Source organism: Ictidomys tridecemlineatus, chromosome 2 (assembly GCF_052094955.1).
Source record: "Ictidomys tridecemlineatus isolate mIctTri1 chromosome 2, mIctTri1.hap1, whole genome shotgun sequence".
In the NCBI taxonomy this organism is placed as follows: Eukaryota; Metazoa; Chordata; class Mammalia; order Rodentia; family Sciuridae; genus Ictidomys; species Ictidomys tridecemlineatus.
The window spans coordinates 196,571,587-196,587,224 of NC_135478.1; the positions used below are offsets into that span (position 1 = coordinate 196,571,587).

General features: G+C 36.9%; 2 protein-coding genes across 5 annotated transcripts in view; one reads left to right on the forward strand and one right to left on the reverse strand.

The window, feature by feature from the left end:
* The window catches only part of Umad1 (UBAP1-MVB12-associated (UMA) domain containing 1), a 228,925-nt gene extending 217,094 nt beyond the window's left edge, over window positions 1-11,831 (reverse strand). For 3 of the 4 annotated variants that reach the window (XM_078040371.1, XM_040291545.2, XM_078040369.1), the window contains exon 1: window positions 11,615-11,831. The gene's annotated coding sequence lies outside the window, so the exon portion shown is untranslated. The remainder of the gene's footprint in view (window positions 1-11,614) is intronic. The other variant, XM_013361347.4, reaches the window with a different exon arrangement.
* A 45-nt stretch (window positions 11,832-11,876) lies between these two features.
* On the forward strand, window positions 11,877-15,378 carry Rpa3 (replication protein A3). The gene is made up of 4 exons (XM_005331781.5): window positions 11,877-12,113; window positions 13,116-13,190; window positions 14,352-14,460; window positions 14,994-15,378. The coding sequence occupies exons 1-4, from the start codon at window positions 12,015-12,017 to the stop codon at window positions 15,074-15,076; spliced, it is 366 nt and encodes a 121-aa protein (XP_005331838.1). The 5' UTR covers window positions 11,877-12,014; the 3' UTR covers window positions 15,077-15,378.
* The last annotated feature ends 260 nt before the right edge of the window (window positions 15,379-15,638 follow it).

A 15,638-nucleotide genomic window follows, 5' to 3' on the forward strand; every position in this document is an offset into this window, starting at 1 on the left:
TTTGGAAAATAAGAGACAAAACTACACTGAGGCTGGGCGTGGTGGCCTATGCCTGTAATCTCAGCAGCTGGGAAGGCTGAGGCAGGAGGATCACAAATTCAAGACCAGTCTCAGCAACTTTAAAAAGGCCCTAAGCAACTTAGCAAGACCCTGTCTCAAAATAAAACATAAAAAGGACTTTGAATGTGGCTCAGTGGTTAAGTGTTCCTGGGTTCAATCCCTGGTACCAAAAAACAATAACAAAAAATAAAAACTAGATTTCATTGAGTTTTCATTTCATACCAGTCAGAACGGCAGTCATTCAGAATACAAACAACAATAAATGCTGGAGAGGAGGTCGAGTAAAAGGAACACTTTTACACTGTCGGTAGAACTTTAAATTAGTACACCCTCTATAGAAACCAGTATGAAAGCTCCTCAAAAGACTATGAAAGGAACCACCATATGACCAGCTATACCAACCACTCCTCAGTATTTATCCTAAGGAATTAAAGTCGGCATTCTGTAGCAATCATGCATATCCTGTTTACAGCTGCACAATTCACAATACCCAAACTACGGAACCAGAGTAGGTGTCCATCAACAGAGGGATAGAGAAAATGTAGTGTATATATACACAGTGAAGCTTTATGCAGCCATAAAGAAAAATAAAATTATGTCACTTGCAAAATTGGAAATTATGAATGGAACTTGAGAACCTTATGTTAAGTGAAATTAGTTAAACTCAGAAGGTCAATGTTTTCCCTCATACGTGAAAGTTAGAAAAAAAAGGTAGGGGTGATCATATGAAAAGCAAAAGGAGGTAAGCAGACAGAAGAAAGGGACTATAGATAGAAGGAAGGGAGGGAGAGGGGAAGTGCTGGGGAGGAATGTTGGCCATTATATTGTTAAATTGTATGTATGTACTAATATAAAACAACAAATCCCACCATTATGTACAATTATAATGTACCAATAAAAAATGTGGAGAACAAAAGAAACTTTAAAGCAAAAAGCATGATGATAGTCGCTTCTTTCACTACTTAATTTCACCATTTTACCTCACAATAACAAGGCTTCAAAAATTCATAACAGCAGAACCTCAAGGTTAAATTTACCAATGCTACTGTCATAATACACGTTAAACCTTTACAAAAATTTCTCATATAATTGATAAAGCCTAAAGTTAAGTTTCAAACACTTTCAAATAATTAGTAACAGACTATACCTCTGACCACAAAGCAATTACATCAGAAATTAACAACATAATTATTAAACCTACAAATTTGCAAATAAAACCAAATTACCCATAAGTCAAAGAAAAACTATGTTGGAACATGAAAAATATTTAGAATTTGATAATTAGTGAGTACCTATGAAAATGCATGGGATACAGCTAAAGCAGTAGTCACAGGCAAACATACCAGACTCAGAAGGTTTTATAGGTGAGTTGTACCAGTCAACAAATAGACAATTCCAATTTTACACAAAATAATGGAGAATAAATAGAGAAACACTGCACAATTCATAGCATAAGAATAACTGTGAAATCAGAATCTGACAAGGACTATACAAGAAAGAAAAATTACAAGCCAATGTTATTCATTAACATGAATGCAAAAATCTTAAAACAGCAGCAAATCAAACCTAGAAATATATAATAAACCAAGTTGTGTTTCTCCCAGGAATGAAAGCATGATTCAACATAGGAAAATACATTGATTTCATTATCTCAATTAAGAACACAAAACTACATTTTATTGAATTTGATAACCAAAGTCTTGTCAAACCAGAATAGACAAATATCTTAACCTAACCAGTAAAACTTCAGGTTGGGAATAACTTCCAGGAAGTTTCCTTAAAGGAACTAAATCCCATGAACATACATCCTTTTGCTGGCCCACATTTCTGCTTCCTGAAATGCAGACTCAGTACTTGAAAGTCCAGTACTTAATGTTGGCCTATCAAGCAACCTTAACATAAGACTAGATTTTAAGCACACTGAACTGAAAGACTGAAGGAACCTGGGTCCCTGACAGATTAGTTGCACCTCCACATAAGGGCTGTGTTGCATGACTCTGGATTGTTTTGACTTCTTTGAGAATTAGTCTATATGTATGTGTGATACTTTAATTTATGCACCCAAACCCCATCTTAACACCATTTCTATTCAAAGGTACCAAAGGATCTAACTTCAACAAGAAAACTAAATAAAATGTGTAAGAATTGTTAAGAAACAAAATTGCAATTATTAATATATGAAAAGAAAACTCAAAAGAATCTCTTAGAAAATTACGAAAACATGAGTTTAAGATGAATGGATTATGAAAACATGGTATATTTACACAATGGATATTACTCAGCCACAAAGAAGAATGAAATTATGGCATTTGCTGGCAAATGGATGGAAATGGAAACGATCATGTTAAGTGAAATAAGCCAATCCCAAAAAACTAAAGGCCAAATGTTCTCCCTGATATGGGGATGCTAACTCACAATAAGGGGAGGGGAGGTAGAAGATCAATGGATTAGACAAAGGGGAATAAAGGGAACAGGGGAGGATAGGAATAAAAAAGACAATAGAATGAATTAGACAAAACTTTCCTATGTTGTTATATAAATATACAACCAGTGTAACTCCCTGTCATGTATAATCACAAAAATGGGAAGTTAGAATTCCAATATGTATGATGTGTCAAAATACATTCTACTGTCATATGTAAAAAAGAACAAATAATTTTTAAAAAAACGAATGAAGAGTTGAACAAGATGGCCTTTCTATACACCAGCAACCAATGGTTAAAAACTTTAATTTAAAAAATGTTATTTATAGTAGTGTCAAAAACAAGGTACCCAGAAATACATCTAATCTAAAAATCAAGCTTTTAGTGAGAAAATTTTGAAATTCTTTAAAAGAGAACTAAAATAGCTCAAGGATAGTAAGAGTTATTGATATTACTTCTGAAAGAAATCCAAGGACTCAATGTAATTTTGATCAAAATCACAACAGTTTTCCAAGGGACTTTAAAAGCTAAATTTTAAATGGAATGGCAGAGATGGGAATAACCAAGACATACCTGAAGAACCTGGTCTCAGACATCAAATGCTATCACATGGCTACATACAGAAGAAAAATGGGTAGGTTTGGAGACAGAAAAAGGAACAACAGACTAATATTGATATCCCAACACCAGACTCCACATGTATCTGTAAGCTTAACATGACACTGGAGGTCAGTAACAAAATATTGACACAGTGAATAAATGATGCTGGGACAACTGAAATGAAAACAAACTGGATACCTGTCTGACAACATATATAAAACTCAATTCTAGATGGTGAAACATGAAAGCCAAACTAAAAAAATATATATTGTTAAGATCTTGACGATTGAGCAGTTAAGACTGCTCAAATGAGATTTTTAAAACTTGACCTTTTCAACTATATTAAACTTATGGAAAAATCTTCATTATATTAAAATAAAAAATCCTTTATAGGCAAAAACAGGAAGGAAAGAAAGGAAAAGAATATCAAAAGTGGGCCAAAATACTAAGAAAACACTTTATTGCATTACTGTCCACACTAACATAACAAGCTCTTGAAAATAAGAAGAAAAAATCATCAGGGCAAAAATAGATTTAAAAAAACAGGCCAATAAATATTCAAAAAGATTTTCAACCTTATTAGTAATCAGGGAATATAAATTCAGCTCACAGGAGACATCCCATTTCTACCAAATTGGAGAGGAAGAGCTTTAAGAGCTACCAAGAATATGGATCACGTGGAACTCTCCTAAACTCTAGGTAAAAGGATAAATTGGCCCCACTATTCAGGGAAATCATTTGCTTTTTCTAATAAAGCTGAAGATCCATGCATTCTACTGCTAAACATTGGTACAATTACACAATACAAGACTACTCACAGCAGCAAGAGAAAAGAACTACAATCAAAAGGTCAATCAAAGGGGGAATCCAAAAGGGTGGGCCAGAGGGAGGCACTCAGTGGCCTGAGACTCAAGTAGTGGGAATAGTGCTTCTCTATGAGAGATAGAGGACCCTCCCCACAGCTGCTCCAATGAAGGAACCAGAGCTGCCAGCCCACACAGGGCTTCAGCCTCAGCGTCAGAGCAGGGCTTCAGCCTCAGGGTCAGAGCAGGACTCCGCAACACCACCAGCGCAGAAATCTCTGTTGCCCATTCCCATGAAGGACACTTAGATGCTACCCACATGTAGGAACTCTGGCTGCCACTCCTGTGTGGATCCCCTTCTACCAACGTGGGGCTTTCTCAGTCACCTCCATCTTGGGACTCTACAGCCACTGCCATAGTCTCCTACACACGGTAGCCTACCTGCACCTGCAGACATCGAACAGGCTCTGAAGACAACACACAGAACACCACAGAGCTCATCTCTGAATACATCATCCAATGCCATTGCTCAGCTCCCCCCATCTAGTCTGACTCACCATCACTGAAAGCAGCCACCTCCATCTAGGGTCACCTTCATGGCCATCTTTAGTTGGGGCAACTCCCAGTCTAAAACACAGCCTGGGCAGGTATGATAATTCACAACTCCCACCTCTACCCAGTTTTAGCTGCTAACCCAGCCCATGACTGCCCAATATAAAACAGCTCTCCAAGACAGGTGTGCAATCTCACAAGACCTAAGGAGAGGAAGGCAGTAGAAAGAACAGGGTGAGTAAGATACAGTTTAGAGACTAATTTAGAGACCAGAACTGTGAGGTCTACAAGGAAGATAATGAGATGAGACCAGGCGAGCAGGGCCCAAAGGAGATCCTTGGGGTGCAGTCTCCTCCTATTGGGGACCAGCAGGTGCCATACCCCTCACTTCCAGGTGCCCTGCGCCCAAGACAAACCCTACCACCCTAGTAACCTTCACCATCCCGTGGGTGAAGATATGAGCCAATAGAAGACAATCCCAACTATTGGATGAGAAGGGAAGCAGGAAAGATACTGATCTCCAACCAAAACAATCCTTATTTCTTCCTTTAAGATTTTTTTCTTCTCCCTCTTTATTTTCCAGCCCTCAGGTCCCCAACATATGTGAAACCAACTACTTTGCATGAATTAGGATTCTAAGGACTGGGATATCTGAATAGTATATTACATCTGTGTTGTCTATTCTTTTTTTCTATTTTTACATTTTTTATTTTTCTTAGTTATTATGTGTTTTATGTACTCTGTTTTACCACTTACTTGTCTACCCAAAATTACTTTCTCTGTCTTCTCCTGCTACGAACTTTCTTTAGATTCCCCTTTCACACTCCTTAAGATACAATAACTGTATATCCTCACCTCCTACTCTCTCAACATCTCATCCTATACCTCATCCAGGTTCTTTGTCCACCATCAGGAACTATAAACTCTTTTGCAAACCTATGGTTCATATTGTAGATGATAACTGAACTAGCCATTTCTGTGTATTGTGACCAAACTGTAAATGTCTGAACAGCAACTGTTTGGTGTAAGGTTATACACTGTTTGTACTGGGATCTGTTAACATTGTTGTTCCCCTCAAAGGAGAGGTATTGGAACCTTGCAGAGGCACTATAAGCCTTCAGGGTAAAACAGTAACATCTCAGATCCCCACTGCTAGAAGGGAAGACACACTAACAAAATGAAAAGACAAGGGAAAAAAGTGCCCCAAACAAATAAAGATACTACATTATATAGAATCTATGGCCAGCACAGCAGAAGGAATGACAGAGAAGTAGTTCAGGATGTACATAAAGGATAATATAAGAGAGCAAATATAGGCAGCAAAAGATCATTTTGACAAAGAGCTACAAAAAAAGCAAATACAGGAAGCAAAAGAAAAAAAAACATGAATCCTTGAAATGAAAAAAAAACAGTAAACCAAATTAAAAGTTCAATTGAAAGCAACACCAACAGATTAGACCACTTGGAAGACACGACCTCAGACAATGAAGACAAAATATATAACTTGAAAAGAATGGAGACCACACAGTGAAGATGGTAAGAAGCCATGATCAGAACATTCAAGAAATATGGGATAGCATAAAAAAGACCAAATTTAAGAGTTATTGAGATAGAAGAAGGCATGGAGTTCCAAACCAAAGGAATGAATAATGTATTCAATGAAATAATATCAGAAAATTTTCCAAACAGAAAGAATGAATTGGAAAACCAAATGCATGAGGTTTAAAGAATACCAAATGTACAAAATCACAACAGATCCACTCCAAGGCACATTATAATGAAAATGCCTAGCATAAAGAAGGAGGAGAAAATTTTAAAAGCCACGAGAGAAAGGAATCAGATTACATATAGGGGGGAAACCAATTAGGTTATGTGCAGATTTTTCAATGAAGACCCTGAAAGCAAGAATATCCTGCAACAACATGTAACAGGCTTTGAAAGAAAATGGATGCCAACCAAGAATCTTATATCCAGCAAAACTAAGCTTTAGATTTGATGATGAAATAAAAAACTTCCATGATAAACAAAAGTTAAAAGAATTTACAACTAGAAAACCTGCACCATTCTATGCAAAATATTCCATGAAGAGGAATTGAAAAACAACAATGAAAATCAGCAGAGGGAGGTATTACACTAAAGGAAAAACTAATCAAAGGAGAAATTGTGTCAAGTTCAATACCAAAACTAAACAAATATGGCTAGAAATAGAAATTATGTCTCAATAATAACCCTGAATATTAATGGCCTAAACTCACAAACAAAAGACATAGACTGGCAGATTGCATTATAAAAAAAGACCCAACATTATGCTGCCTCCAAGAGACTCATAAGATAGGAAAAGACATTCAGAGAATGAAGATGAAATGTTAGGAAAAATCATACCACTTATATGAACTATGGAAACAAGCGGGCGTTTCTATCCTCATATCAAATAAAATAGACTTCAAGCAAAATTAATCATAAAAAATATCAAAATAGATCAATTTCAAAAAATGAAATAGAAGATGCCATCAAAAACCTACCAACCAAGAAAAGCCCAGGACCATATGGGTACAGAGCTTAGTTCTACAAGATCTTTAAAGAAGAACTAATACCAATACTCTTCAAATTATTTCATGAAATAGAAAAAGAGGGAACACTTCCAAACTCATTCTATGAAGCCAATATCATCCTGATTCCAAAACCAGGCAAAGACACATCAATGAAAGAAAACTTTGGACCAATATCTCTAATGAACATAGATGCAAAAATTCTCAATACAATTCTGGCAAATTGAATACAATAACATATCAAAAAGATAGTGCACCATGATCAAGTGTGGTTCATTCCAGGGATGCAAGGTTGGTTCAACATATGGAAATCAATAAATGTAATTCATCATATCAATAGACTTAAAGATAATAACCATATGATCATCTCAATAAATGCAAAAAAAAGCATTTGTCAAAATACAGCACCCCTTCAAGTTCAAAACACTTGAAAAACGAGGGATAACAGGAACATATCTCAACATTGTAAAAGATATCTACACTAAGCCCCAGGTCAATATCATTCTAAATGGGGAAAACTGAAAGCATTCTCTCTAAAAACTTGAACAAGACAAAGATGCCCTCTTTCACCACTTCTATTTAATATAGTTTTTGAAACACTGGCCAAAGCAATTAGATGAAAGAAATTAAAGGGATATGGATAGGAAAAGAAGAACTCTAATTAGCACTACTTGGTGATGACATGATTCTATACTTAGATGACCCCCAAAAAATCTCCATCTGAAAACTTCTAGAATACATGAATTCAGCAAAATAGCAGAATATAAAATCAATACCCATAAATCAAAGGCATTCCTGTATGTCAGTAACAAATACTCTGAAAGGGAAATGAGGAAAACTACCCTGTAGCCTCAAAAAAATGAAAATACTTGGGAATCAACTAAACAAAATAGATGAAAGTCCTCTACAATAAAAACTACAGGATGCTATAGAAAAATAAAAGAACACCTTAGAAGACGGAAAGATCTACTTGTTCTTGGATAGGCAGAATAAATATTGTCAAAATTATCATACTACCAAAAACATTACGCAGATTTAATGCAATTCCAATCAATATCCCAATGACATTCCTCCTAGAAATAAGAAAAGCAGTCATGAAATTCATCTGGAAAAAATAAGAGACCTAGAAGAGCTAAAGCAATTCTTAGCAAGAAGAGTGAAGCAGGTGGCATCACTATATCTGAACTTATACTGCAGAGCAATAGTAAAAAAAAACACCATGGTATTGGCACCAAAATAGACTGGCAGACCAATGGTATGGAATAAAGGACACAGAAATTAACCCACATAATGACAGTTATCTTATATTAGACAAAGGCACCAGAAACATACATTGGAGAAAAGAGCTCTTCAACAAATAGTGTTGGGAAAATTGGAAATTCATATGCAACAAAATAAAATTAAACCTCTCTCTCTCTCCATGCACAAAACTCAACTCAAAGTGGATCAAGGACCTAGGAATTAAATCAGAAACACTATGTCTATAAGAAAAAAAGTAGGCCCAAATCTCCATCATATAGGCTTAAGCTCCTACTTGCTCAATAAGACTGCTATAGCCCAAGAGTTAAAAATCAAGAATCAATAAATGAGATGGATTCAAAAAGAAACAATCAGTGAGATGAATAGAGAGCCTATATTTTGGGAGCAAATTACTACATGCATATCAGATAGAGCACTAATCTCTAGGATATATAAAGAACTCAAAAATCTTAACACCAAAAATCAAATAATTCAATCAATAAATGGGCTAAGGAACTGAACAGACCCTTCTCAGAAGGTGACATACAAAGAATCAACAAATATATAAAAAAATGTTCAACATTTCTAGCCATTAGAAAAATGCAAAATTTTCATCTCACTCCAGTCAGAATGGCAGCTATTAAGAAAACCTTAGAAGATGGAACGATCTACCTTGTTCTTGGATAGGCAGAATCAATATTGTTAAAACGACCATACTACCAAAAGCACTATACAGATTTAATGCAATTCCAATCAAAATCCCAGTGACATTCCTCACAGACATAGAAAAAGCAGCCTTGAAATTAACCTGGAAAAATAAGAGACAACAATAAGTTATTGGCAAGGATATGGGGAAAAAGGTACACTCCTACCATTGCTGGTGGGATTGCAAAATGGTGCAGCCAATATGCAAAGCAGTATGGCAATTCCTTGGAAAACTGAGAATGGAACCACCATTTGACCAGCTATCCCACTCATTGGTCTATACCTAAAGGACTTAAAAACAGAATACTACAGGGACACAGCCACATCAGTTTTACAGCAACACAATTCACAATGGCTAAACTGTGGAATCAACCTAGATGCCCTTCAGTAGATGAACGGATAAAGAAAATGTGGTATATATATACACAATGGAATATTATTCAGCATTAAAAGAGAATAAAATCATGGCATTTGCAGATAAATGTATGGAGTTGGAGAATGTAATGCTAAGTAAGCCAATCCCCTCCCCAAAAAAAAAAACCAAATGATGAATGTTTTCTCTGATAAAAGGAGGCTGATTCACAATGGGGGAGATGGGGAGCATAGGAGGAATAGACCAACTCCAGGTAGGGGAAAGGGGAGGGAGAGAAAGGGAGGGATCATGGGTGTAGGAAAGATGGTGGGATGAGATGAACATCATTACATGTATGAAGACAAGAATGGTGTGACTCTACCTTGTGTACAACCAGAGATATGAAAAATTGTACTGTATATGTGTAATATGAATTGTAATGCATTCTGTCATATATAACAAATTAAAATTTAAAAAAAATTTTTTAAATGTCAATAATAGAATTAAATAGCAGCGGTAAAAGAATGAAATCTACCTATATTCATCACCATAGTTTACTCTTGAAAAACAAGCCAAAGAAACAAATCAGAAGAGATGGATAATTCCATTTATATAAAAGTCTAATTGACAAAATAAAACAGTATGCCTTTTATGTGACATGACTATAAAGAAATCTTAGGAAGTTTAAAACAGACTGCAAGAGAGTATTGTTCAAGATTGGCTGGAAGGGAGAACTTGACAGCAGAGTTCAAACAAATTAGTAGTAAATTTCCATTTCTTAAGCTGAATTAGAGGCTCCAAACTATCCATATCAGCTATATGTACTCTTCTGTGGCATTATCTGTTTCATAATAAATTTGAAGTGACTCCAAAAAATCCAAAGTGCTGTTTTAAATTACCTTTTTGTTCATCTCACTTTTTTTTAAAAAAAAAAAAAAGGTCTTTGCTTAAAAGTGATCCTTTAGCTGTTATAAATATATTGTTTGTTATCTGGTATTTTAAAGACTTCTCATAAAAAATACTATGAAATACATTCATGGGTACTCTGTATATTGCACACTAAATTCCTTTGCAAAGAAATTCTAAAATGCAAAGGACCTTAAGGCTTTATGCAGAAATATAGACTTCAATGACTTACACTCATACAGTCACAGCTTTTATTTACACCAACTAAATGCACCCCACGTTTGTCTAATGAAATCCTTTGAACTTTTTAGTGACTATTAAGACAAACACAGTAAGTGGTATAAATGAACCCGGAGGAAAGCTATCATCTAAACATGGTATATCAGATTTTAATCACAGATTGTCACATGAAGTCTCAAAACAGATCTCCTTTGCATAACGCAATTGTGGGACTAAACTGAAGACCCCAGATAGGTATCTAAATTTGAATGACAATTCTGTGGCTTTGGGAGAATTCATAGTCAGTTTCCACAAAATTATAATACCCAATTAAGATTTTTTTTCCCAATTTCTGCATCACCATTTGATGGTATTTTTATAAGCACTCATTCTAAAATCTCCAGAGCAAGGCAGACACCAACTCCACCAGATGAAATCCTTAAAATCAATATCCACCGTTTTCAAACCACATTATTAACCAGCAACAGATTCGAGAAACCCCCCAATATTTTTGGAACAGATTATCTTGTAGATCTCCAGATCTCCCTTTCAGGGGGCTACCGAGAAAGAGCAAAGGTGGAAAGATTGCGGAGGCGTTAGGAGAGTCCGTTAATCATATGGTCAAAAGTTAGTCAGGTAGGACCTTGCAAATCAATCAAACCCCCTCGTTTTGCGGATGGAGAATGTAACTCAGGAAGAGGCACACCTGTTTTAGTTTAATCAGCTAGTTAAGCCTGTCTCCTCTGGTCCTATCCTGCGGCCCTTCCCATGCCCACCCACAGGTACATCTATTTGCTAATATCTCGGAGCAAGTGAAAGAATTGACAGCTCCGTAATGTCAGGACTAGAAAAGGCCACAGGTAATCTCGTCAACCTTTTTTCTTAGACCTGGGGGAATTGAGGTGTAAAGTGACATAGCTGGAAGTTACCGACCCTCTGCTACCTAGCAGCGAAAGCCAGTCATTAACACTGAGGACCCCGCTTTCCAGCTTTGGGTACGTGGGCATCAAAAAGAAGCCCGAAACACAGACTTCATTCAGCAAGCATGTCTCCGCCTCCCACGCAGAACCTCGAAGAGGGGAGGTGGGCTAACTGTCACGGTCAGTGCACAGCCCCGTGAACACTGCTCCCTCCTAGCTCTTTGACTCGGTCCGAGGGGAGAAGAAGAAACAGCAAGGCTGCGGTGCCTTCCGCAAGAAGAGGTACCTGAGGCTCGCGCCGCAGTCTGCCGCCACTACAGCACCGGAGCCCGCCACCCCACTTCCGGGGTTGTGTCGCCGCTAGAAAGCCTGAGCTCCAGGAGAGCAGCCTCGGGCGCCGCCTCTCCAAGTCCCGGCTCCACTGCCCACTCCGCCCGGACCCGGACAACTTCCGGAACGCCGCGCGTCACTAAGCAGCTGATTCCCACTTCCGTAGGCAGAACCTGCTCAGACCCTTCCCCAGCCTAGTCCGGAACTGCGTGACGAAGTTCGCTGCTTCCGCGTATTTGATTGGCTGAGCTGGAGCGACGGCCTTCGCTGATTGGTGCCGGGGACATCATCCCCACCGACTCCCGCGGTGTGTTCAGTTTCAGTCCGCTCCTTTCCCGCCGCTCGCGAGCGTAATCATGGTTGACTTAATGGAGTTGCCCAAGGCCCGCGTCAACGCCAGCATGCTATCTCAGTTCATCGACAGGCCAGTCTGCTTCGTAGGAAGGCTGGAAAAGGTGCGCGGGCTCGCGGTCTTGGGATCTCCCAGTGGGTAGCCGTGACCTCCTGGGTGGTGGACTCAGGGTAACGGTAGGAGAACCGAAAGCCTCAGCCTCATTCCCCTCCCTTTTACTTTGTTTCGCACAAGAAAACTTTCCCCACACTTTAGCCTTTGCAGCTCTGTTTGGGCGCCACTTGCATGGCGCGGAAACTAAGTGGTTTCGAATGCCCTGGGTTCCAAATTCCAGCGCCCCTCACCCACTTCTGTATTTATATGAATTATATACTTGACTCCCTGACTGCCTTCTCAGTTTTGGGTTTAGCCAGATTTGACTGATGCCAACTAAGCTCATCCTCCCGTTTCCTTCTGTAATTGTCTTTGATGAACGTCGTTTTCTGCTTAAATTTGCTTCTCCATAAAACATTTATTTGATTTTCCCAGATGCCGCAGTAGCCCATTATCTTACCCCAGGTTAGGGTGCAGCTCATTCATCCTACAGGCAAGAAACAGACCCAAAGTCTTGGGAGTCAGTGACTTCAGAGCACTGAAGGAAAACCATTTATAAAGGCTTCGGTGACTCTTTTCGTCCTCATCCACTGAGTGAAATCAGTTATTCTTATATGACAGGGGCAGGTGCCACCCAGGAGTAGAATCCAGATTTTCTAGCAATCAGTTCTTTTACTCCGTGCTTAGTTTTTATTACATATTCTTCATGGAATATGTACTGTCTAAATCATGACTGCCAGAAGATTCTACTTTTACCTCCTTTTATTTCATTTTAGCGTAGGGTTAACAGATTTTCTAAATGAAAATAGGTAAATAACTTAATTGTTTATCTGAAATTCAAAATTAATTAGGCATCCCATGACCAGATCTAATAACACTTGATTGTAATTTGAACCAAATAATTAAGTAAGGGTCAGTCTGTTCATCTTTGGTAAAATTATGTAGTTTTAGTGACATATTTACAAGTTTTGTTTATGTGGAAATTTTAAAATTGTATATTTATTTTTTTTAGATTCATCCCACTGGAAAGATGTTTATTCTTTCAGATGGAGAAGGAAAAAATGGAACCATTGAATTGATGGAGCCTGTATGTTTAAGTATTAACTTCTATATTATGTTTGATTCTTTATCTTGGATTGGTTTGTTGGTTTTCTGATTGTTTGGAGTGAATATAAGAAGGAGCTTATAAAACTTCCCTAGCTGACCCACCATGCCCACCTGTAATCCCAGTGCTTCGGAGGCTGAGACAGGAGGATCAGGAGTTCAAAGCCAGTCTCAGCAAAAGCAAGGCACTAAGCAACTCAATGAGACCCTGTCTCTAAATAAAATACAAAATAGGGCTGGGAATGTGGCTCAGTGGTCAAGTGCCCCTGAATTCAATCTCTGGTACCAGCCCCCACCTAAAAAAATAAAAAACAAAACCTTCCCTAGCTGTAAAATTAAATTCCTGTTCTCTTGTTGTATTTTCCTTTACATTTTCAACTTATGATTCTTTGGGCTTATGATTTTTTTTAATATATCCTTTAAGTGTTGGTTGGGTAACAGTTCTCATTCCTTATGAAAGACTATAAAGTCACATAATAAAATTTTTCTGTTTACTTCTTCCTTCCTCAAGAATTTGAGTTTCTATCTTTCTCTTTTAATCTTTTCTCTTTCTCTCCCACCCCTCACACACCTTCCTTCCCTGAGTCAGGGTCTTGCTATGTGCCCAAGATGATCTCCAACTGCTGGAGATCCAAGCAATACTCCTGCCTCAACCTCCTGAGTAGCTGAAACTATAGGCAGATGCCACCAAACCTGACTTTTATTTTTGTTTTACATATTTTCGGTTGTCATTTATCCATTTAATGTTTAATGTGTTTAAAAACATTTGCTTGGCTTTTATGAAGATAAATCTATTATGCTGTTTGGTCAGTGAATACATTTCACTCTTTTTGAAATACAAATTATATGAAGTTCCTCTCATTGGGTCTTTTTAAAACAAATTACTGTTTGTAGAAATTCTGGACATTTTCAATAACCTACAACTAAAAGGTAACAGGATTTGTAACATACTGACAGTTAACTACTAAACATTTTTTAAAAAGCTACACTTCAGTTTTAACATTGGCAAATTTTAAAGTTACTTTGTTACAATGAAAGATTAATAAATTGTATAATTTGAAAGATAAGTAAACTATATAACAGTTTTCCAAATTAATTATCAACTGAAAATAAGATAACACCAAATTAACATTCAATGTTTTAGCTTGATGAAGAAATTTCTGGAATCGTGGAAGTAGTTGGCAGAGTAACAGCAAAAGCAACCATCATGTGTGCATCTTATGTCCAGTTTAAAGAAGATAACAATCCTTTTGGTAAATAAAGCATTCTAGTATTTAGTGGTTTTATGTAAGTAGGAGGAAAACAATTCTCTTCTATTATGTGTTGGTATTGACTCACAGACCTGCCATATTTTCAATTTCTATAGTTTTCCAATCTCATAGAAAAATGGGAGGCCATTTTTCCCTGCTGCTTAGTTTTTGCTTGTATACAAAGAAAACTCAGCAAAGTCTAATATTTATAGAAGAGAAATTTTTTAAATATGATAAAAATAATATTTATTTTAATATATGAATTGAAGGCATGGAACAATGCAGTAATGCCTAAAATGGACCAGGCAGAAACTGCCTATATAATGGACAACAAAGTGGATTGTCTCCTGTTTTCCATGTCTCTTCTATTTTTGAACTACAAAAAATATGATTTATGTCTGAATTTTAGAAATTGGGTTGTGAAAATAAGTTGACCTCTAAAAGGGAGAGAAAAGAGAAATAGAAGTCTTTTAGATAATAATTGATGTTACAGCTTTTCATGGTGAATTTAATGTTTGCTTACATGTTTCTTTCAGATCTTGGACTTTATAATGAAGCTGTGAAAATTACCCATGAGTTCCCTCAGTTTTTTCCCTTAGGGGTTACACAACGTGATTGATCTTACTGAATTTTCTTGTGATTGCAAGTGGCTATGATGAAGATAATTAAAGGAGGTCCCACTTGTTTGAGGGAGAGACTCCTATGATTTCTAATATTTAATTTACTCCATTTAAATTTTCATTTACTGAACTTTAGACATCCTAATCTGCATTTTTGTTGAAACTGATATATTGACTGTTCTCACCCAAGTCCTTTTATAAACTGTTGCCACTCCATTATGTGGTCAGATAAGATATAAGATCAAAGCAGTTGTCAATAATCTAAGTTTCTATTTTATTAATAAAAAATTAAAATAATGCATACTAGTAGTCATTTCATTTTTATTTAGTCCTGAATTCAAACATAAACTTGGAATTTCATAACTGTAGATCAGGTCTTAGAACTACTAAATGAAACCTTGGGCCAACTGTGTGAAAGATATGCTCACCATCTCATAAATTCTGCCATATTAGTTAGTTGATACTGTAGTTAAAGTAATTTTTATGAAAAGGAACAAGCAGAAATCTACATCTTCTGTAATTTGTGAAGTATCTTTCTTTCTGAGTTTAAAAACTGAACAT

Bases quoted from the DNA above. Each gene is read 5' to 3' on its own strand.
- Rpa3 (XM_005331781.5), top strand. From the start codon at position 12,015: ATGGTTGACTTAATGGAGTTGCCCAAGGCCCGCGTCAACGCCAGCATG. The intron at 12,114-13,115 runs GTGCGCGGGCTC...TATTTTTTTTAG, and splicing joins TCGTAGGAAGGCTGGAAAAG to ATTCATCCCACTGGAAAGAT. The intron at 13,191-14,351 runs GTATGTTTAAGT...TCAATGTTTTAG, and splicing joins CCATTGAATTGATGGAGCCT to CTTGATGAAGAAATTTCTGG.